At 40.1% G+C, this 23,619-nt stretch overlaps 1 protein-coding gene across 3 annotated transcripts in view; it reads right to left on the bottom strand.

Moving 5' to 3' along the window:
• Window positions 1–23,619, bottom strand: part of sema3c (sema domain, immunoglobulin domain (Ig), short basic domain, secreted, (semaphorin) 3C) — a 45,617-nt gene that overhangs the window by 10,720 nt on the left and 11,278 nt on the right. For all 3 annotated transcript variants that reach the window (XM_040035985.1, XM_040035984.1, XM_040035986.1), the window contains exons 3-11: window positions 14,531–14,691; window positions 13,810–13,872; window positions 7,983–8,102; window positions 5,665–5,755; window positions 3,146–3,265; window positions 2,918–3,060; window positions 2,719–2,833; window positions 2,101–2,170; window positions 213–357 (exon numbers count right to left, since the gene is read on the bottom strand). In XM_040035985.1, coding sequence (XP_039891919.1) covers window positions 213–357; window positions 2,101–2,170; window positions 2,719–2,833; window positions 2,918–3,060; window positions 3,146–3,265; window positions 5,665–5,755; window positions 7,983–8,102; window positions 13,810–13,872; window positions 14,531–14,691 — 1,028 coding nt within the window. The remainder of the gene's footprint in view (window positions 1–212; window positions 358–2,100; window positions 2,171–2,718; window positions 2,834–2,917; window positions 3,061–3,145; window positions 3,266–5,664; window positions 5,756–7,982; window positions 8,103–13,809; window positions 13,873–14,530; window positions 14,692–23,619) is intronic.

Genomic DNA, 23,619 nt, shown 5'->3' on the forward strand with positions numbered 1-23,619 from the left:
AATGAAAATTTAAATAAACAGAAAATAGTATTGCAAGTCCTGCTGCAGAGAAAATACCTTACTTATTGTTTAATGGCTTTAAATTGTTTGGAAATGTTATTTAGAATATAAAACAATATGATCATATGCTCATATGTTATTAATTATCGGCTATCTTATCATATCATGAAAAAGCAATAAAAAAATGACTGTGTGGCCTAAATGTAACTTACAGTTCCAGGCCTTGGGTAGGGGATGCGCCCCTGGAATGCAATCCACTGAAAGTTGGGCCCTTCTCTATGAGCGAAGGGCCCGTTGAAGACTGTGAGAATGTCCGCCATGTTGTACACGCACACTGCCGAGCCTTTAAACACGGAGCTGAAACGACATGCACAACCTGGGTGAGACACTGCAACAGGAACCAGTATTCACCATCTCAAGACCCTCCCAGATGAAATATTCTGAGGTTGTTTATTAAGGTCTCATTTTCTGAGTTGAGCCTGGGTGAACTTGCTGTCACGCTCCGCTGACAACAGCTCACCTATTTCCTCCTCGATGGTCTGATGTGGTTTGGCTCAACCATTTAAAACTACACTGCTTAACACATAAAAGAGGCTTTGTTGAAAAGGCGAACAGAAGCGTATTGTGCAAAGTGGAGAGAGGGAGGAAGAAAGCAGGAATAACACAGAGCTCAGAGACCTCGAGGACCTCAGTGTTTAGTTTGGCTGTTTTTTTTTGAGCCAGGAGACACTACTGCAGGCTCTACAATCCTGAGGTAACAAGTGGATCGAGGGTTGTGGGAGTGTCACACTTGGTTAAACAAACAGACCCAATTAAAGATCTGACCAGAAGTATCAAGTGATCACTTTTTCAAACTTCCAAATTTGCCTTGTTGCCCTGCTGGCTGTGCTTTCTGCTGGAGGAGAGCAGTTTCAGTAATCAGTTTGTTGAGAACATTTTTTCAGTTACCACAGAAGCTCATGGATTTTTTCCTTAATCCTCTTTCTTTGTGTTTTTTAGTATTTTCTTTCCTATTATGTCATCCATGTCCTTTCCTCTCTTTCACTTACTGAGGTCCCCTGGGCCATGTATGTGTTCATTGTTTTGGTTTCTATAATTCATTTTCACAGTTTTTGCCTTCGTTGACTTTTGTTGGTCAACTTTCTTCCTTCCTGCAGTGTATTTTATTTCTTTTTGTTCTTTTTTTTAGTTCTTTTTGGGCCCATTTTAACAACTTAAACACAAACCTAATGATCCTTCACTCCTGAACTCCTTGTACATAAATAAACTGTCTTTAACTTTGTATTTCATTAAAAATTGCATTGCAGCTTTAAATGAATTTTAATCCATCCATCCGTCCGTCCGTCCATCCATCCTCTTCTGCTCATCTATATGTATGTAAAACATACATATAACCTCCACATTGGACAAATGAACTCAAGATCTTCTTGCTGTGAGGCAATAGTGCTTAGTGCACCACTGTGCTACCCTGAATGCTGAAATGTTAGACATATATACCATACTGTGGCTATGAAATGAAATGAAAACAATAATTACCAGGATTTCAAAAATTACATAAACATCTAAAGATTTTTATGTTGTTTTATGTTATTTCTTAAATTTCTGATATTATAAAAATACTCTGTGATATCAGGCTATTGTCTTCCAATATTTTTCTCAAATTTTTTTTGTATAATGTGTGTTTTTAGTTGCTAAAAAACATGGCTGGGTTTCAGCTATTTAAAAAATGCAGTAACTAAATTCTTTGTGCACTCAACAATCCTATAGAGTATGCTTATGGAAGACATCCAACAACATCATGTCATATGAATTCTAACATTCACATGTGCTATAAATGTATCCCTCGCACTTGGTCTGCAACATGGCACAATGCTGCAGAGGATCTTGAGGAAAGAAAATCAAGGAATACCATATGGCCAAACCACCAGGACACTGTAATTGATAGTTCATCATCTGAATAAGCTGTTCTGCCACGTGACACATGATATTTATATGTAAGTGGCCCTTTGACAAGCACATCCCCATCTGCTGATATCCCCTGAATGATTACCATACCTCTGAGGCCTACAGGAATGTTACAGTTGGCTTCATCGGCCTTACCTTGTGGAAGTGAACACGCCAAACACCAACAGGCCCTTGGGCAGATCCGTTTCCAGCAAAAACACACTTTCTATAAGGGAAAACACACAAAGAGAAAAGCACACACCTTCCAGTTTAATACCTTCAGCAAATTCCCCAAATCTCATTTCACATCATCCTACAGATAAAAAGGCCAAAGAGAGATGAATGTCTGATAAATGTACATGTTGACAGATGGAGTCTGGGTCTCAAATGCTATGTGCTGATGTTTGAAATTTGAGGCTAAGGCTAAGAAAGTCCTGGATGTGCTTATAGTTGAATACCAGGTAACCAAAAGCAACAGAACAATTGTTTTGAAACTGGACACACGGCTGAAATTCTTATCCAGACCAAACATGGGACGTTCCCGGGATTGTTTATGGAGAAAGCAATCTGTTTGAAACCTTGGAACATAAATAGCAAGCTTTTGGAAATTAGCAATCTCTTTGGTTCTCTGCATTATATTTTTCAAACAGTAAAATTTGTTTAAACTTGGTCCGCAGACCATGAAGACCCCGAGCATGGAAATGATGTGTCAAAAGTAATACATTGATAATAACAGGGTGCATTGCTGCAAGTATGTTCTTCTGTTTAACTCACCAAGTTCATCAAAATGGGTTTCCGTGCCATCCTCCTCCACAACTGAACAAACCATCCTGGCTTTAAGAAAGGTGGTCCATTTATTGACCAGGCTGCGCTGTCCGCCAATATCATTCTGCCGACAAAAGCCGCACATAGCAACGCAAAAACACAAAAGAAACTGTGCTGGTTTATTTTGGCGAAAGCAAAAGGGACTTACCGGACACACTCTGGCCACCATGGTGTGGATATTCTTAGTATTTCCATTGTTATCTGTTAGCCTCTCGCGGAAGAAGAAATACAATTTGGAGTCATTGGGGTCTGTTCCATCTGGTATGAGGTGGGCGTCGATGAAAATGGGCTCTGAGTGAAACAGTAAAAAAGGTAAGAGGCCTTCTAGATCTTATTTGTGTGAATTCTGTACATAGAAGCTTTGACATGTGCTCACCACTAAGCCACTTAGAGTTGTGCTGATCTGTCCGCACTGCATTTCTCTTGGTTAGGCTCCTGAAGATGGCAGCATCTGTCCCCATGAAGTCAATGTACATGCCTGAGAACAGCTCCTGATCTAGAAGAATGCACACAAGCCCAATCAACAACATTCCCACACAACAATCCTGAAAACATCACCACAATACACATAGAGCCTTGCATGAATTTGGTACATTCAGATGCTTTAGTAATATATTTATACCATTATTATTTTTTGAGAATGAACTCAAACCCAAACGCCTATAGCACTAACGGCACTTACACTCTGCGTGTGTCCAGCTGTTAATAAGCATGTTCCTCACAGCTGCTTCATGCTTTTTATCATTCCTTTTCTCTCACTTAATCGTCTATCAGTTTCGGACCATATGTTTTGGAGGATATGGGGCAAGTTAGGGGAGGATTAAGGGTATGTGGCCCGTATCCAAGCCAGCTAGCTAAGGGGTGAGTGTTGACAGTACTCAGACAGCCACACAGGGTCCAAAACATGAGGATTTGGAAATGAAGCACAGCTTTTTATTGAGCCCAGACACTGCCTCAGATCTTTAGGGGCTCCGCGTGCTGCATCACTGCTTTCACAGCACTGCCTTTGACCCTGGCTTTGGATTATTCTGCACCCTTCCCTCTGGTGATCTCTGACATCGCTCACTGGCTGGCAAAGCTGCTGCTGACATGGCAATACTCAGGTGTCAGAAAGCAGAGCTGAGGGTGGAGTGTTTCGCCTTTAGACATGTCAACAGCAACCAAACACCCCTCGGCCAATCAGAGATCAAAGGAAAGAGAACTGGAGAAAGGGATGGGTTTAGCCTGACTTGACTAAAGTATTAACCTGGGGATTTCTTGTGTATTAAAATTAAACTACAATTTTAATTCACTTCACTTTTCTAGTGAGAAGGTGTAGGCTACAATGTTTATTTGACTTCGTAGGCCCATTTTTCATAAAAGGAGAAACGTTATTTTATTTTTATTGCATTTCATATTGTGCAAACTGCATTCTGGATATAAACAACCACATTATATCAGCTCTTTGCAAGCACCTGCACAGAGAGCATCCTCATACAGGCACATCGTGTCTTTAACAGGTAACAATCTGTTTTTGCCTGTTCATGTTTCTAAAGTAGAATCACTGTGGTGTTCATTTTAAAGTCTCTTTGGGCTGGTTTTCATCTTGCTTTTGATGGCCGCTTTGTTTCATAGGAAAAAACTAAAGAAACCGCGTGTCCTCTTTAGGGCAGTCATTTGTTTTGGTGTGTTTGAGTGTAGCCCAATTGGTTAACTGGTAATTATGTATAATGCATTTTGGGTCATTTTATGAAATAACAAAAAAGTAATGTAACAAGTAGTGTAACAATTAATTCCTCCAGCCGAATTACTTTTAAAGAAAAATGATGAGTAATGTGAAATACATTACTTTATTTGAGTAACGTCCCCAACACTGCCCATGGCAAACTGACGTTTGAGGTCAGAAGACACGTTGCTAACTTTAGCAGTGTGTAAGTGACATGGCACATAGCCATGTATATACAAACTTTAAAGAAAGGTTGGGTATGCACAGTCTGATGACAAGGTTTGGCTACATAAGAGCTAATGATAAACTGGAAGCTAATTAGCTAATGTCTTGATGTATGCTCAATCATCCAGGTACGTAAATCTCCAAAAGTTGATTCTGTTCATCTGGACGTAGCGTTTTAAGAGGGAGTAACGTTTCGTCACTCATCCAAGTGACTTCTTCAGTCTCAGCTGACTGCAGGTTTCCCCAATCTTATAAACAGTACATTTGCATAATGACTGAAACCATCCCACTGAAGGAACAATGGGCTGGGAGGTCAGTTCCTTCATCATAATTATACAAATTCTCATGACCATTGATCAACAACCACTGATCAAAATATTTCCCCCACTTAAAACGCTACGTCCAGATGAACAGAATCAACCTTTGGAGACTAATTAGCTAATCTTGATTAGCTTTTGGAGACTAATTATCTATTGTTGATATTATTTGTTCAATACTTGCTAGCCTCTATGAGCTAGCCTCCAGTTTGAATAAGTGACACCAGTTTCAAAGTACCTTCCATTGTGTAACTTCCATTTGTTCATTTGTTCTATTTGTTCAAGGCTCATTTGATTTATTGCCTAAGTGAACAGTTTATCAAGGACTCTTGAACTTCATTTACAGCCAAATAAATAACAATGCAGATTATAACTTAGGGTGTAAACCATAGTCATATGGCTGCATACGAAATGAGCCTGTCTTTGGTCGTCACGTCACAACAAAGGTATAAAAAAAGATTTCCCAGGCAAAAGGTCAGAGTGGCCATCTTTTAAATCTAGTGGCTTATGCACACTCTTGTTTTTGCTTCAAAAAGTTCACTCCAAAACAAAATAAATGTAATTTTGTAGTGAAAAATAATGTTGTTTTCAGGGGTTTTAGAAAAAAACAAGACAAAAAAAATTGTAGATAGCGATTGAGGCACCTACTGAGCATGACAGAGACTGTATTCACTTGTGGATTGAAGGAGCACCTCCCTTTTCCTGACTCTGTCCTGGAGTCAATGTGAAATACTTGTTCCTGCCACAGAGAAAAAGAGGAAGTCAGACATTTTGGAGACAGTTTTATATGATACGTTCTTCTGTCTTGTGCTCTCTACCACTATAAAACTGAATATTTGAGTGCAACAGTGTATTTTGCGTCCCACAGAGTAGCCCTGCTCAGAGCCTCCTTTAAGGAGACACAGAGGCTGTCCTGCCCTGGTCTACCTTAACTGCTCCATGTGGGATAGTAAAAGAACATTCCATTTGGGAGGAGAAGAGGAGGAATTTCCCTGCTTATTTGTTGGACAGCCAACTCCTTTTCTCAGGCGGAAATGCTGCCAAGTTTCAACAGCCTCCTTGCGGCAGACTGGACAGTCCAAGCACCGCAGCAACCTAGGTAAATTATAGCACTTCCTGTCCCATCTTATTTAGATCTTGCCCATGGCGATGGTGCAGCTTCCTTGAATGGGGATGACGTCAGCTAAGCACTGTTATTCCAGGAAAATATGCCTGTTCGCCAAGAGGTTCTGGAAGTGGATAGACTCCATCTGGCAGGTCCTGTCATTAACCTCTACACTGCAAAAAATAGCCATCTTATTAATTTTAAAGCCCCTCTCATCTGAAAAAATGTCTTATTTATTTGTAATTCATTTGGCTCATTGACCTTTGTTAAGCAGCGTTGTTCCAAAAAATTTGCACAAAGATGAAGGGATAAACGTGCAGTTCATCATTCACAGATTATTTGATATTAAGTTCAGATTGTTTTTTTCCTTTTATTAGAAGGAGATCTATAAAGTAATTTTTTCTTCAACAAATAAAAAATGCTTATACCTCAAAATATGCTATGTGCACTCGTGAAAAAGCAGACTTACGACACCATATAAAGATTTAAAGACTAAAGAAAAGATTATTTCCCCGACTAAGACTGACATTTATCGCAGTATGTAATTCACTATGTGTTTTAGGAGTACTTGAAAAACTAAGGCCGAAAAACACTAACACGTGCAAAAAAATCTCGTTACATCCATTCAACAGGCTGCACGTTCACAACCTAGAGCAAAGGTCCACGATGAGAGCTCACTGTCAGCTTCCCACTACAACAGCTTGTTACACTTAACAGATCACTTTCTTTGAGACACTGACATGTTTGAGTTCAGAAGTTGCAAACATAGCAGTCTGCCTGTCAAACAAAAACCCCAAATGACAAAAGGCCCCGCGGTGAGGAAGGAGCCTGGTTTGCAGCTCTCTCGCTCTGCTTATTAGTGTTTGGCAGCAGCTGACGGTCTGTGGCTGAACGCTGCTCGCTCGGTGAGCACTTTTCTCCTGGAGGGCTTCCCCGCTCTTACTTTCAGGGCTGTGTGGCTGGAGATTAGAGCTCAGAATACAGCCATCCAGCCTTGACACTAGACCTCAATTTTCTCTCTCTCAGCCTTAGCATCTCTGCTCTCATGTGGCATCAAATTGACTACATGAAAACTGTGCTCAAAAATGTTATGAGATGTAAGTTTTTTTTAACCATATGTTGACACTTCCAACTCCTAGGAGATCTGCGAAAACAATGTTGTGGTATGATTATAGCCATTTTTCTCATGCACCAATTGACATCAGCTTAATGTATTTTCCGCACTTAGCGATTCTGAATTTTGCTGTTCTCATTCCAACAGTCAGTAATACAAGGAAAATTCAATTTTCATGTTATTATAGCAATCAGTCAAAAACATGTCATGTTGGGTTCAAACCTCTAAATAATTGTACATAATTTGATTTATTGCAAAAAAGGGGTAAACAGACCTCTTGAGGCATTTTTTATGATTACTGTCACACAGTGAATAAGATTCGCTTATTTTCTCTGTGTGCTAGTACTCACACTAATTTCACTCATCGCGCATTGTATTAACAGTCGACTAAAGTTTTCAGGAGCTAAATAAATTACATCATTTTAATTATATTTGCTCAACATAGTTGACACAAGCTTGCTTTGGAAATAACAGAGAAACCAAAACTTCCATAAACTTTACAAAGTGTCCTTAGCCTCACTTGTGCACCATTACAACCCAGTCATTTACAATATATTTACAGATGTACAAGAGTGCTAGAATTTATTTTATTTTTCCACTCTTGAGATCATGTCTGTGTATAATCACTCTGCACAATGAGCTGTTACAGTGCCAGTTGCAATGATCACCTACTCGGTGCTCCCCCAAAACATTTATTCCTTCATGAGTTTGCTTTTCTAATGAAGTGCTTCCTTCATTTATACCCACCTCTGGTCTGCGGCCCCTGTTGACGTACACACAGACGGGACTATACGCTCCACTGCCACACATGAACAGATGAGTTCTGTTATAAGGCTGCACCACCCGGATGAAGTTCCCACAGCCGTGCTAGAAAATAAGGATAAACAATGAGAGGCACATGCTAATGTAAGTGATGTAGATTTAAGAGAACAAACGAGACACTTTTTCTCTAAAAAATTCAATTTTGAATTCATAACCTCTTGCTTAATTTAATGAAATCAGGGATTTAGCATCTGTATCCTTTGCTGATCCAGTAAGAAGGGGCTTTCTGGTATTAAATGTAAGCTAATGTGAACTAACTGACTTTATGACTCTACTTAGAGAGACCTCAAATAAACTAAACTAAATGAAACAACTGAACTGACTCTTTAGACCAGTGGTGTCAAACATGTGGCCTGAGGGCCAAAATTAGCCTGGCAAAGACTTTAATTCTGCCTACTGCCTTTACAATGTGTCCACAGTGAAATAAAGAACAAACAGATAAATATTTAACAAAAATGTTGTTTTATAATTACAGGGCAGTCTGGGAAATGAGCTATCAAAACATTTTCTGTAACTTCAAAACATTTTTCTTCCAATTTAAGCCCAAAGAGCCATACTGACTAATTTATTTCATCAAATAGAGCATTATTTCTTTATCATGTACAAAAACTGAGATGTGCTGTTGAAATCACACTTTTCCTTATATTAAGAAATCACAGTGATTTTAATGTGGAGATAAACTTGAGATCAAAGTGTGCTCTATGTGGCCCCTGATGTAAAATAAGTTTGACATTCATGCTTTAGACTGTTCTTTACTTCTTTACTTAATTTTAATATTAATTATATCGATAAACAGAGGAAAGGTATGTAGACTAAAGAGATTTTAATACGGTACTTTCTTTAATCAAAGGCAGCCTCAAGTGGCCGTGACAGGAACTGCAGTTTTTAGGTCCTACAGCACTGGCTCAGGATTGGTTGTGCCATAAGAAAAGTTGAATGTTTTAACTGATTTTCATTTATAGCCATGGTGCACTTAGTCCCACAGGTATTCATATTTGAAGTTATATTTAATCTTTACAGTTATTACAGCAATAACAAAGATAATCACTGCTGCCTTTTTTTTTTTTAATCCCACAGATTGCACCAGACCAGCCGCTGAGGAGAGACCTAATTCGTGTTATATAGCCAAGGAGACACACAAATAAAGAACCTATTTGTCGCTCTGGAAGTATCTCTTTCCCATATGCGGGAGTAATTCAAACTTATCTCACTGTTGTTGTGACGGTTATAAAATCACATGCTGCACAATAAAAGGATCCCAGAGCTCACAGGTCTGGTATTAAGGGCAGTGGAAAAAACGTGTCAGCGGTATATGTGACATATCTAGGTAAGACTGACTACTACTCTCACTTCATCTCTGCTTCCACTTTCCAAACCCCACAGCTGTAGGTGTGCTGGACTTTGTGGCTAATTAAGCCAGAGCTCGCAGAAAATGAGTGGAGAAGTGAGGAGAAAGAAGTGGGGAGAAGAACACATGTCCAGGGAGCTGTCAGGAACTTGGCCAAGGCTGCTGGAATGACAGCTGCTGTGGCGCATGGTCACTGCACAAGGCTCCACTGAGAGCGATCAATGCAAAGTAACAAAACTTTTTTACTGACACGCACCCACATCTATCATGTTTCGTACTGTTTTTTTTTGTTGTTTTTTTTAAAATCTAACTCTCTGTCTGTCTCATCAAATCCTTCTGAGGCCTTTCAAACTCAAATATATATGAGCTATCATGTTTGATTTCATGTTTCCTGATATAAATACAGCCTTCTTTTAAAGTTGATACATTTGACAAAGCAGCAAACAGACTTAATATCCCCCATGATGCTACATGCGTGACCACAGATTGTATTGCAGAAGGGAAACCTTATATTTATAACAATAACATATGTACAAGGGCTCTGATAAAAGAAGAAAAAAAGCTTGTGAGAGGGGAGACTGTGTACGAGAGAAAAAAACCTGCAGTGTGGTGTAAAAAGAAAAGAAAGGGAGAGATGTTAAAGGAGTTGGAAAAAGTGACCAAGGAAAAATGGTAAGATGGAAACAGAAAGTAAAATCTTTAAAGGAAAACTCGCAGGGTTTCAATAAGAAAAGGCATGACAGAAGGGAGAAGAGGCCATCAAGTGGCTCCACACAGAGATGGCTCACCCAAATATTTGTGGTAGCCTGTCTGCAGCAGGCTTGCTATGAGTCAGAGCAGCACAAATCACTCCATGACTGGAAACAGCTTTTTTTCCCTGTATCTGCAACAGCATGTTGAATAAAACCCTGGCTCTGTTAGCCCAGGGCCTGTCAGATGATGCAGAGATGGTGGAGAATGTGTGAAACCATGAAGGACTGGCAGCAGATTGACTCTTTTTTTAGTTACATTAAAAATTAGGCCTTTCTTTTGTGTAAAAAGTTAGTTTTTCTCTTTCCATTCGCATGTCCTCAGCCCTGCTGTATATATAGACAACTGTGCGTGCACTTGTTTCAGAACAACCCAATTAGAGGAAAACAGATGCGGAGGAGGAATAAATTGACTCTCGCTGTATGTCTTCATTAAACCTTGTTGTAGCTAACAAGTGCTTCTCAGAACCAGGGTGGCTTATGAAATATCTGCGTCAGTAAGCTTTGAGTCTGTTTTTTTTATTTTTTATTTTTACACTGATCCGTGGCATTTCAATCGCCTCCACACCTCGATCTTGCACTGACTAACTGTGACGATGCCACAAGGACTCCAGGCCAGCCGGTGACCCTGCAGACATCTGCTGCTTGATAGAAATACAGTTGGATCTGACGCAAACTCACAGATGCGAGAGGGAAATCCCAGGAGGCAACTTCCGCTGCAGACCCACTTGGAGGAGCGGATCTTGGAACAACTGACTAAACCTTTAGTCAAGATTAGGGGTGTCAAACTCATTTTAGGTTGTGGGCCGCATACAGCTCAGTCTGGTCTTAAGTAGCCTGTGCCAGCAAAACTATTGCTCAGTAACCTATAAAATTCTTCATGTTCTTTTAGTATGAAGGAGTTTAACAACACATCTTAAGAAAAAGAAGAGTAATTTGTCCCAGTTTTAATAAATCAAAGTAAATTTAGATTGAGTAAATCAAAGAAACCCTGTCATGTTGACTCTTTGGGCCCAACTTTGTTAAATAGGATAGCTCATTATCTGTATTTTGTCCTGTAATTATCATAACTCAGACAAAGAAAATACGTAGCAAAGGAAACCAAGGAAATTGTACAGCAGGTAGTGAAAAAACAAAACAAGAAAACCCCCCCCTTTTTTTTCAAAGTGGTAATAGGACAACAGGGGGTTTGGGAGGTTTAGATTGATTCTTGTCCACCAAATATAATAATAAGGAGCTTTTTTTTTTTGCCTTAATTCTTGTCAAAGGGAAACAACTTTCTTCTTTCTTTATTTGTGCATTTACATTCAATTTGACAAATAAAGAAATAAAGCTTTCAATGAAAAATATAAGCAAAAGTATGTTTTTCTAATCATACTTTAACTGTTCGTATTGTGGGACACTGACAGATTTAATGCTGAATGATCCAAAAATGTTTAAAAATGACCGTTATGGGATTATGATAAACAAAACTAAATATTACATTTATTGTTTAGCTAGATAGTGATATAACTAAATTTGAGCTAAAGGGTGCTAAAGAAGCTAAATAACTTCTAAATAAGCTACCTTTTTTAGTTAGCATTGGGGATTTAGTTATGAATTATTAGTGGTGTGGCTACCTTGTACTAGCAATGTTAGGCTTCTTGTAGGTCACTAATTTCACTTCTTAAATGTTTTTGTAGTGTTGGTTCTTAATATGGCAAATAATATGGTGTGCTGTAACGTTAATTTCATTTACATACTGTCGGACTGATTAACAGATCAGTGATGTGTGTGACCCATCTTTGATCTACAGGGAGTGCAGAATTATTAGGCAAATGAGTATTTTGTCCACATCATCCTCTTCATGCATGTTGTCTTACTCCAAGCTGTATAGGCTCAAAAGCCTACTACCAATTAAGCATATTAGGTGATGTGCATCTCTGTAATGAGAAGGGGTGTGGTCTAATGACATCAACACCCTATATCAGGTGTGCATAATTATTAGGCAACGTCCTTTCCTTTGGCAAAATGGGTCAAAAGAAGGACTTGACAGGCTCAGAAAAGTCAAAAATAGTGAGATATCTTGCAGAGGGATGCAGCAGTCTCAAAATTGCAAAGCTTCTGAAGCGTGATCATCGAACAATCAAGCGTTTCATTCAAAATAGTCAACAGGGTCGCAAGAAGCGTGTGGAAAAACCAAGGCGCAAAATAACTGCCCATGAACTGAGAAAAGTCAAGCGTGCAGCTGCCAAGATGCCACTTGCCACCAGTTTGGCCATATTTCAGAGCTGCAACATCACTGGAGTGCCCAAAAGCACAAGGTGTGCAATACTCAGAGACATGGCCAAGGTAAGAAAGGCTGAAAGACGACCACCACTGAACAAGACACACAAGCTGAAACATAAAGACTGGGCCAAGAAATATCTCAAGACTGATTTTTCTAAGGTTTTATGGACTGATGAAATGAGAGTGAGTCTTGATGGGCCAGATGGATGGGCCCGTGGCTGGATTGGTAAAGGGCAGAGAGCTCCAGTCCGACTCAGACGCCAGCAAGGTGGAGGTGGAGTACTGGTTTGGGCTGGTATCATCAAAGATGAGCTTGTGGGGCCTTTTCGGGTTGAGGATGGAGTCAAGCTCAACTCCCAGTCCTACTGCCAGTTTCTGGAAGACACCTTCTTCAAGCAGTGGTACAGGAAGAAGTCTGCATCCTTCAAGAAAAACATGATTTCCATGCAGGACAATGCTCCATCACACGCGTCCAAGTACTCCACAGCGTGGCTGGCAAGAAAGGGTATAAAAGAAGAAAAACTAATGACATGGCCTCCTTGTTCACCTGATCTGAGCCCCATTGAGAACCTGTGGTCCATCATCAAATGTGAGATTTACAAGGAGGGAAAACAGTACACCTCTCTGAACAGTGTCTGGGAGGCTGTGGTTGCTGCTGCACGCAATGTTGATGGTGAACAGATCAAAACACTGACAGAATCCATGGATGGCAGGCTTTTGAGTGTCCTTGCAAAGAAAGGTGGCTATATTGGTCGCTGATTTGTTTTTGTTTTTGAATGTCAGAAATGTATATTTGTGAATGTGGAGATGTTATATTGGTTTCACTGGTAAAAATAAATAATTGAAATGGGTATATATTTGTTTTTTGTTAAGTTGCCTAATAATTATGCACAGTAATAGTCACCTGCACACACAGATATTCCCCTAAAATAGCTAAAACTAAAAACAAACTAAAAACTACTTCCAAAAACATTCAGCTTTGATATTAATGAGTTTTTTGGGTTCATTGAGAACATGGTTGTTGTTCAATAATAAAATTATTCCTCAAAAATACAACTTGCCTAATAATTCTGCACTCCCTGTATAGATCTTGGTAACCAAACTTAATGTTGCTAACTGCTAAATTAACGCTTCGTATTGTTGTTAAAATTTGGTCACTGCTGGTGCCAAAAAACCCAACACGGTGATACGCACAACACTAAACTCAAAGCTTCAAAACACAGGGTGATGTTATGGTGACCAAAACTATCTTTTATATAGAGTCTTTGTGTTTAGCTGAATGCTAAAAACATGTAAGTGAACAACATGCAATCTATGCTGTAATGTATTGTTACAGTAGTGGGACTCTAAAATAAATCAAGAAATCAAAGAGGTTTATTCTCCTTACTGTAGGGTCCTTGCCTGCCATTTGGCATTCTTCTATTTTGCTTGTTGAAGCAGGCCAAAACAGCTGATGGTTAGAAAAAAAGGCACATCAGTTAAATTAGCGACTAACAGATTGAAAGAGGCGTAACATCAATATGCTCATGAGGTTTCATTATATCCTAAGTACATGGGCAAAAAAACACTGTGCAAAATGAGTACAATGAATGCTCAGACATTTTTAGTTTCCACACAAGTCTCGGTGTCAGTGATTACAGCTAGCTATCATCTGTGGAAATGTGTGTTTTCAAACCCGGGAGAGGTGCTTAAAGGTCGCTCTCAATGAATATATCAAGCAATTTACTTGACAAAAATGGATGCGGTGCAGCACTCTCTGGGGGAACCTAAATGCTTTCCCATCTGTTTATGCACTTCATGCCTGTCAATTACACAGAAGATGATTCCTTCGCTGCATGCGGAATTAGTTATAAGTGAGCATGAGCGTTTTTATGGCTATTTTGAAAAACCCTTAAAGTGTACGGAGGATAGCAAATGCATGGTAATTTGCACACACATTACAATAATATCCTCAGCAGTGGTGTTGTGTTGTCTCTTACACAGTGTTTTTACATAACATTCATGTTTTCTTCTTTGTGCCTGTGAGAAAAAAAATAGCGCACCATGATACCAACGCTGCAATGGCATAAAGCGTTTCTGTTTAACTGCAACAATAAGCATCTGCTGACCTTAAGTGTGCCATGGGTGATGTTGTTGATGTCCATGGAGAGAACATGGTCCTTGCAGCCCACATACATCCTGTCCTGGTCCTCATCCATCTGCAGCAGCCTGTAGTCCATGGCTTTGTCTGATATACTATAATGTTCAAATGACTCAGAGGCCTGCAGGTCTAAAAGGCACACAGAGAAAGCTGACTAAGTATAACATACAAATAAGCTTGTTTAAACACTGTCATAGGAGAAGCTTTTCCCAATTCTACTAAATTAAACACAGAGAGAGACAGATACATACAAGCCCACACTGATCTCTTGTGTCCACACCGGCGCCTCAAGGATCCAAAAAGAAAACTTTTTAACATTTGGAATCAGTTTCTTAAACACACCTTATAAAAGATAACCACAGCTGCTGCAAAATATTTGCTTCAAATGCACTTCTAAGTAGCACAGAAGGTTGCTAGAAGCATCAAACTGCTTAACATTAACATTCATAATCTCTCTTCTTTGTATTAGAAACATGTGCAGTAGGGGCAATTCTTGATATAGAGAGGGCTGCAGTAAAGTCCACGCAAGGTAACGCCTAGATAAGATCACATGCCAGACGTTTACAGTGGAGACCCAAACAGACTTGAGGCCGAAGAAGCAAAACCCGACGTCTGAAATCACTCAGATCTTTGGATTTAGAAGTCTCAAATGCTGTTTTGTGACTATATCAACTGATTTAACTTAGAGGGGGAGAGTTTCATATTCATTGAAAGGGTATGTGGGAGCAGTGTGCGGTTTTGTACAGCTGCAAAGGGGGAGCTGGGGAAAGGAGTGTTTAAGGAGCAGGGCCAGTATGAGCTGAGTTGTTGTGCTGTGCTAATCTATCCAGTCGAATGCTGGGCTGCTAGGACTTGGGCTGCCACACATACCAACCATGCTGAGGGAACACCAGGCCTGTGCATTACTAAGGATTAGTCATTTGTTAATTTTATGAACTGTATGTGCTCTAAAAGTGTTGAGCAATGTCAAACGTCCGTGTGGTTGGGTGTAAATAAAGAGGTTACTTCAGCAGTCCTGCCTGAGGTTGAAGCTAAGCTCAAGGAAACCACAGTTGTCGTGCTTTGGGTTTTGAGTTTTTGGCTTCTTTTTTATGTATTTTTGGTTTGATTAGGATTCTGCATTGTTGGAATTTAGCTTTCTATCCACAGTTATTTCTTTTACATCTCTTCCTGATGCTTCATACAAGTTCCTTCTAGTGTTGTTATTTCATGTCCTCGGTTCTTAGCGTCTGTTCCTGAGATCCTTATTTCCTGCTAGATCCAGATTTCCTGCTCTGCAGATGCTTTGAACTTTTTGTACTCTTGCAAGTTAACCCTTATGATGTTAACAGCATTAAAGCTGTTTTCAGAGTTTATTCCTTTTTCCCTGAGCCCTGCTTTCACACGCTGCCTTCCCCACAGACAGCCTTTGACATCTGGAGTAGCAGCTCCTTTTAAAGGTCACTACACTGATTTCACTTTACATAATATCAGAATAAAAAAAACAAAACCCTTAACTTCCTCAACCACAGACGACATATACAAAGTAGACACAGCCACCATAATGCCACCTGTTGGTTTATGTCAGGGGTAGGCAACTCCAGGCCTCGAGTGCCGGTGTCCTGCAGGTTTTACATGTCCTTGATCCAACACAGCTGATTTAAGTGGCTAAATTACCTCCTCAACATGTCTTGAAGTTCTCCAGAGGCCTAGTAATGAACTTATCATTTGATTCAGGTGTGTTGACCCAGGGTGAGATCTAAAACCTGCAGGACACCGGCACTTGAGGCCTGGAGTTGCCTACCCCTGAGGTTTATGTACACCGATTCTGAAACCCATAGTTTAGCAATTTGGCACATTGGGTTTTGAAACCAATAATAATAACCAAGCACTGGATCTGATTGACAAATCCAGGATATGGCAAGCTTTAATATTAGGGATTTGTGAATCACCAGCCAAAATAAGGCTTTCTCTAATTGGCTGGATGCTGTATTAAACAACTTGAATAAAGTAATAGAATGAATGAATGAAGTCATCATGAAAGTGTTTATTGAGGTCATAAATCCCATGAGGAGTAGAATCATCATTGTACAAGAGGAATGTTTTCGCAATTAAATGAATTGCCTCCTGTTGGACATTTCCATATTGGCTCCTATTTTTTGTATGCAGTCTTTGGTTGGTTTCGCTGTAAATCTACTGTTTACAAGTTCAATCCCAGTTTGCTGGATCATCAACTGTCACTTAAAATGGAGAAGGCCATTAGTACTACAGAGAACCAGGGTAGCTCTATGTCTATCTTTTATGTACACTCTGTGGTCACAACTTGGCACTTTCACTCCTCTAAAACAGTTTTAGATTTTATGGCTCATAAAATGGTGCAAACTTGAAATCACTTTCCCCCCCTAGTCTGAACATCGAGGACTGGAGAACAAATGACCACTGAAATGAATCTCACCATAATGTATCAGTAAAGATCTATGATTTTTCACTTAACTTTAATCAACACAGTTAAAGGAAAGCTGTGAGCACAGTGCACATGTTCAAGGCAGATGCCGCATGCGGGTATATTTAAATGCATGTATGGAAAAGTCTTCCTACAGACTCGTTTCTACTCATTAAAAGTGAACATTGTTCAGATGCGCACAAAGTAAACCTTCTCAGACAGTTATTTTCAGCCTATTTGCTCCAGAGATAAAGAATTCTCAACCATACCATCAAAGGCCTTCACTGTCGAAGCCAAACTCATGCATATTTATCACTTTTTCAATCTTCACTGAGAGCAGGGGGTATGGGGGTGGGAGTGGGGGGCACTGTAGATCTACACCCTCCATTTCCTTCCTTCTATTGACCCTTTCTGAGCTCTCTTTGCATTCCCTCCTCTAATCAACAAACAGGTTGTCTATACTTTGCTCCATTGCCTTCGGCTAAAGTCACATTTTCATTATTGTGTGACATATGCTTTTGAGGCTGGAGCCTTTCATCTCAAAGGAGAGTGGCTGTTCTGTGGCACCCCTCGCTCTCATCCTAGGCTGTTGTTTGGTGCGTTGGCCACGTAAAAAAGCCTGGAGTATTTAACTTTAAATAAAGACGAGTTAACCACTTCAGTCACAGGCGAGTTTCCCACGACTCTTCGCTCTCTACTCCAACTATGTTTAGGTAAATTGCCTTACATGGTTAATGTCTTGAAGTGAGAGAGCTGGGTATTTTTAAACATTGTATCATCCGAGTGAGAGCATCGTCTGTCTGGTGCCTAATGAAGAACAGGCACATGAACACGACAGTGTTTTTACCTGACTTATGAGAAACCAAATTAGGAGGGAAGGTGTCCTGTCAAGAAGATTTGTGTTTAATGAAAGAAAAACTTTTAGGATCACGCTTCAAAGCAACCATAAGGATAGCATCGTAGATAGCATCACAGAGTGAGCTCTGTGCGGAGGTAATATTCTTCTAATGCTGAAAAGGCTAATGATGTTACACGCTCTGCTCTGGCACAGTGCAAGCCACCAAGGGTGAAAGACTAATTAACAGCTAATTAAAAACAGGCAGGGTTCCAGATTATTTAAAAAAAAAAAAAACAACAACATTATATTAATCTCCTGAAATAGTTTCTTGGATGATATTCTAGAAAGACCTAAATATTCTTCAAGATCTTAGTTTTGTGGAGCATAAAAGTGGCAGCTGTATTTAAAACATGCAGCTCTTCACAATGGAGGGACTAAGTAGGGGTTTAGGTTTTACAATCATACATTATAGCCTATCCAGGCAAGAATAATCTCAGTGGTTGAGTTAAACCTCAGTGGGTGGAAACTAAAGGATCAGTTATGTTAGTTGTGGTCTTTAAAAAGAGAAGAGGTGGCGAGGAGAAGAAGAAAGACAAGTATATGAAGTTTGGACAATCCAGGGTTATTATATTTAAACTAGCCATAACTAACAAAGACAAGATTTAACTGCTATAGAAGTTGATTTATTCATGACAAAAGGTAATTTTCTTATGAGTGGCACATATGGTATGCTAACAAATGTGTTAGACTACCAATTTACCATTTTAGACTCACCAATAAACCTAACCATGTCTTTGGACCGTGGGAGCTAGCCGGACTACATGGAAGCACAGAGAGAACATGGCAGCAAACACACACACAGAATCCACAACCCACCAGGAGGTTCAAACCCACAACCTCCATGGTATAAAAACAAGAATTCTAACTACTGCACCACCATGCCACCATTTATATCAGCATTCACATTTTTTGCTTAAGTAAGCTAATGTTAGCCAACATGAACAAACATGGTCTTATTTAACAAAACCACCAATAACAAACTAGTCTATGCTTACTAGGATTTTGGGAACATTTAACTGTATCCCACACTTTTTCTTTAAAAAAAATCAGAAGTTAAAAAATTCTAATACTGCTGAACAGTCGGAGTTTACATTGAAAGATTTGATAGTGTATATTTTCTGGAGAAAATCTGGAGAATATCTTTAACTTAACAATTTGAAATGTTACAAATCTTGATACAATTGACATCAAAACAAAGATTATTCGTAAAATAAAGGCGAATTAACTGAAAACCTAACCGGACCTCATCTAGTTCTCATATTTTCCAGTTGATTTTTTGAGTGCCTTCCCCATCTAATCGAAAATTATTTATTAATGTCTCCTGTGAAAACCAGGTTTGACCAATTTTTGACACTGCTTCACTCTCAAGTCTCACTGACACTAATAAGATGAAGAACTCCTGTTCTTTCTGACAGAACCTTTCCAGAACATTCCACAAAGAGAACGAATTGTTCGGACGGGCGGGGTCTCGGTAAAACAACTGTTTAATGTTATGGTGAACTTTGTAGTGTTTTGTCAGTGGGGGGAAACGGGAGACTTTCATGTTCCCTCGTGAAGGTGGAGGACCAGTTAAGCCTGGTGCTGAGACGGGACGCAGCAGGGGTGTGTCACATGGATCCGGCCTATTCAGCTAGAGACAAACTGAAACCCTCTGGAGCCTGCATACCTTTGGATCCAGTATCTTCTCTGTGCTCTGCTTTCAATCTCATATAAACACACGAGTCACGCCTGCAGTGCTGCAGCGTTGTGGACCAGCATTTAAAGTTCAAATTGCCAGATGGTGCACCTGCTCTGTCAGGGAGAGAGGGCTGCTCTGAACAGTCAAGGATTTCCAGAGTCATTTAGTACATTCATTGGGACCCAGTGTTTACAGAATTAGCACCAGCTCATAACCTGTGTATGAGGCATCTGTAGACCTCCCAAGGACCCTTTCAGTCCACTGAGGCATTATATCAAGTTCTTTTTTTTTTGACAACACGACTCTTCTTGTTTTAATCAAAACAGAAAACAGAAGTTGGAGGACAACTGCATTGTTTTCTATGTCCAAGATGACGAAATCCCCTGGATCACATGTGGTTCTTCTGTTGTGGTTTTATGGGCGTTCTTAGTTGTTGAGATCACACAAATGCTGAGAGGCAAGAGTGTCAAGACTGGTTGTTTACACAGTTACTGAAGCATGACCGAGACACTTGTTGGAGGTTCAAGGTTTACATTTTCTAACTGGTTTATGCACGAAAGACAGAATACATTGGAAGGATTGGGGAGCTGCATTTTTAAATATTTCTTGAAAAGGGCTAAGGGCGTGAACCACGCTTTTAATGATAAGAAATTAAAAAAAGCTGAATTAATGGGGATGATGAAATGGCTTTATCTTTTTTTTGTTCTTGTTTCTGTTTTTTTTCTTTTCCTCTTAATCTGCAATGATGACACCAGCAAACAAAGACAGAGGAACTGGGTCTGGAAATACTGACAGCTGGTGGGTTTTCTATTATGTATGTAGGCAGGTGGGTTATGCACTTCCCCATGGATGTAACACCAGCCCCCTGTGTCCTGGCTTTGACTTTGAGCTTTGACCCATAGTGCCCTATGGCCTAGATGGAAGACCAATTTTCATAGAATCCATCCTGATCGGTTGGATGGACAGTGGGGTTAGCGGAAAAGGAAAACTAGTGCCGGGAAAGCTGAGACTATCTCTGTGACATCTCTTTTTTCATGAAGTGGCCTAGCAGAAGAAGACCCAACAAAAGGCTTTTGTTCAGTTGAGAAACCCCAGTAGTCCTCCAATATTAAACAACAGATTACTTCCTGCTCATCATATAAGCAGAAAATACTCTTCATGTATTGACAGATGAGGTTTAATGCATTACAATTAAAAGAAAAAAAACCTACATTAACTTAATTTTACTGCTTAACTTCATCTGTTTAAAAGAGAATTTGATTTTGCATCACCTTTAGGGAGTTCGTGGACTAAAACAAAGGTCTCCATTTTATTTTGAAACTCCATAAAGAATATGGCTCATATTTTTGGAGGTTCAAAAAAAATGGAGAACTTTGTTTCTTGCCAGAAGACTCCCCCCCTTTTTTTTTTTTGAAGGATATCTGAAACAACTACAAGCTGTGATCAGTGTGGCAGTTAATTCAGCCTCTTCTAAGCTGTGAGAGAATTGATTGTTCATGGGCACAGGGTCCAGTGCAATAACCCAGATAGGTATCCCACAGGGTAACGAAATGAACATCCCTTTTTCTGTGACTGGTGAAAAACGTAGAAGAAATAGAAAGAAAGTGTGGGTAAAATGAAGTGACCTGCCATTGTGTCCCTGTTTGTTGTATAGCAGCAATCAAAACCCAGAAGAGGAAGTTGTACTGCACAATTCATTTTTTTTCTTCTGTTGTCATTACATATCCAGGAGAGGAAATGTAACAGCCACCATGAATCTTCTCTCAGGTTTTAAATCCACAAGACTTTCCGATACAATTGCCCCCCAAAAGTGCGTGAGATATCAGATATGCGAGTTTTAAAGCAGTGACTCCAGAAGAAAACAATGCTCCCATGGTTCTGGTTGCGGATAATAATACAAGAAGTGGTCTGTTGTAATGTGGCATCATAAAAATTAGAACTTCACAGTGGCTGGAAAATATGTGAGATGTTTATGAGAGAGGCATTTGTAATGTTGGACCGCCTGGTTTCAGATTTTAGGAGCTGGTGCCAACTCACTCAGCTGGTGTCGCTTCATGCAGCCTTAGGGATCTTCACCCAGTTTGATAGGAAATAGAAACAGCGTGGTGTCACGATTCATTTTGAAAGGAAGGCTGTAACTTGTTTGAGTCATCAGATAAGGGAGTTACGTCGTAAAAATCCATCGGCAGGTACTTTTATGTCCACACGACAAGGTGGTAAAATCAGCATGGGAGAACAATATCGGATTATTCTGTCAGGATGTTAGCTTAGTCTTTGTAGATCAGCTTTAATCAAACTGACTAGGTGTTTAGAGAGTTGGATTTTTTGATTAATGCTAATGTCTGAACATGAGCCAAAACATCCATCCACCTAATTAAACACACTTCAAGGTTGAACGGGTTGAACGGTGGGCCAATTACAAACCAACCTTAGTTTCTCTTATGCAAATCAGCCCTCATCAATTGGCTTTTTACCTGAAAGGCCAGTATGAATATATTAACTCCATGCTAATGAGGCTTGCTTTCCATTTAGTTAAAGCAGAACCCGTTCTGTGGTTGTCAGGGGTAGCTGGTGGGAGGACCCCAATCACTCATCTTGATAAATATTGAAGCAGGGGCTTATACCGCCCACTTTTCATTCATCTCTCCTCACAAGAAGAAGGAGTGGGTTTCATCATAGAGGCCTGACTTCAAACCTGGTGCCAAATGCCATTGCTCTTAGTCGGAACAATGCAAAGAGCTCTTGGGCTCACTTCTGGATGGCTGCACTCACCTAACACTGTGCTGACCAACTCACACATACTGGGTCTGCAAAAGACTTTATCCCGGCAACTGCCAACCCTGTTTAGAAATAAAAAATGGCTGGTGCTGGAACATTCAGCTATCCATTTTCCTTGGGGATTTACCCTCTGGTATACAGTAATGGCTGGTGGCATATACATATATAGCAGAAGGGAAGTTAAAGTGTCGATCTAGTACAAGAAGACCACCCAGGACATCTTGTGCTGGCTGACAGAGTCGTCCGATTGTCTGTGTAACTGACATACTCCAAATTCCCAGGAAAGCTGCACTCAGCATGTGAACAGCACTCTCAGCCTTACTGTACTGCAACTGCTGGTCATGGACAAAAGCCCTGTTGGAATTATATCTGCTGTGTGTCATTAATTTCCTGATTGTTGTCTGTCATCAATTATCTACATCCAGACATTTTTAATGTGAATCACATGGCTGAACAGAGTGCGTGAGTTGAAATATATGCCTTCTCTCACGCTGGCGTCCAAAAGCAGACACCATATCTAAACATGACATGCGAGATCGCAGCGTATTTTTCTCCCTTGGCTTTCTGCGTGTGTTTGTGTAGAGTGATGTCAACTGCTGGTGCGTGGTTGACCTGTTAAGGTGACAGCTAGTATTTCGAAGAGACGAAACTTGAGCTGATAAACTGTCCATCATCCGCCCTGCAAGCCAGCTAGCTTGCAATCCCAGTGCCTCAATTAGCATTTATGCAGCGTCCTCAGATGTCACCAACAGTCGATCCTTCACACAGAATCAACTCATGCAGTCGCCATGACTTTTAGCCTGTGACCTCTCACCTGCCCACATCAGGAGTCCCTAGTTACTTCTAGTGGACAGTAAATCTCTGCGCTTTTACTGTCAGGAAGGATCTTGTAGAGAGTCTCAGAGGGAGGGGAGGCCTGCAGGAGATATGGGTCAGAGGATTTTTAGAGCTGTTGTTTTTACAAGGCATATAGGAAAACCATCTTCAGCCATATTCAAGATTGAAATTATATTATACACCAGGGCATAAAAAGTCATCTGGTCCTTAGCAAGTTCTAAAATAATTTAAATACAACCAATGAAGAAGAAGATCTGCAGTGATCTTAAAGAAGCAATTGCTTATGCCTGTCCAGGTAGAAAGGTTTACTAGTCCATCTCTAAGCAGTTTGCAGCCCATCATTCAGCAGTGAGAAATTCTTCACAAGTAGAAAACATCCAAAATGGTTTACAGTCTTCCAAGAAGAGGAAGTCCAACTGAGGTCATCCTAACCTGAGTTTGTAT

The sequence above is a fragment of the Simochromis diagramma genome, unplaced genomic scaffold, assembly GCF_900408965.1.
Source record: "Simochromis diagramma unplaced genomic scaffold, fSimDia1.1 OVJJ01000816.1, whole genome shotgun sequence".
NCBI classification, from domain to species: domain Eukaryota; kingdom Metazoa; phylum Chordata; class Actinopteri; order Cichliformes; family Cichlidae; genus Simochromis; species Simochromis diagramma.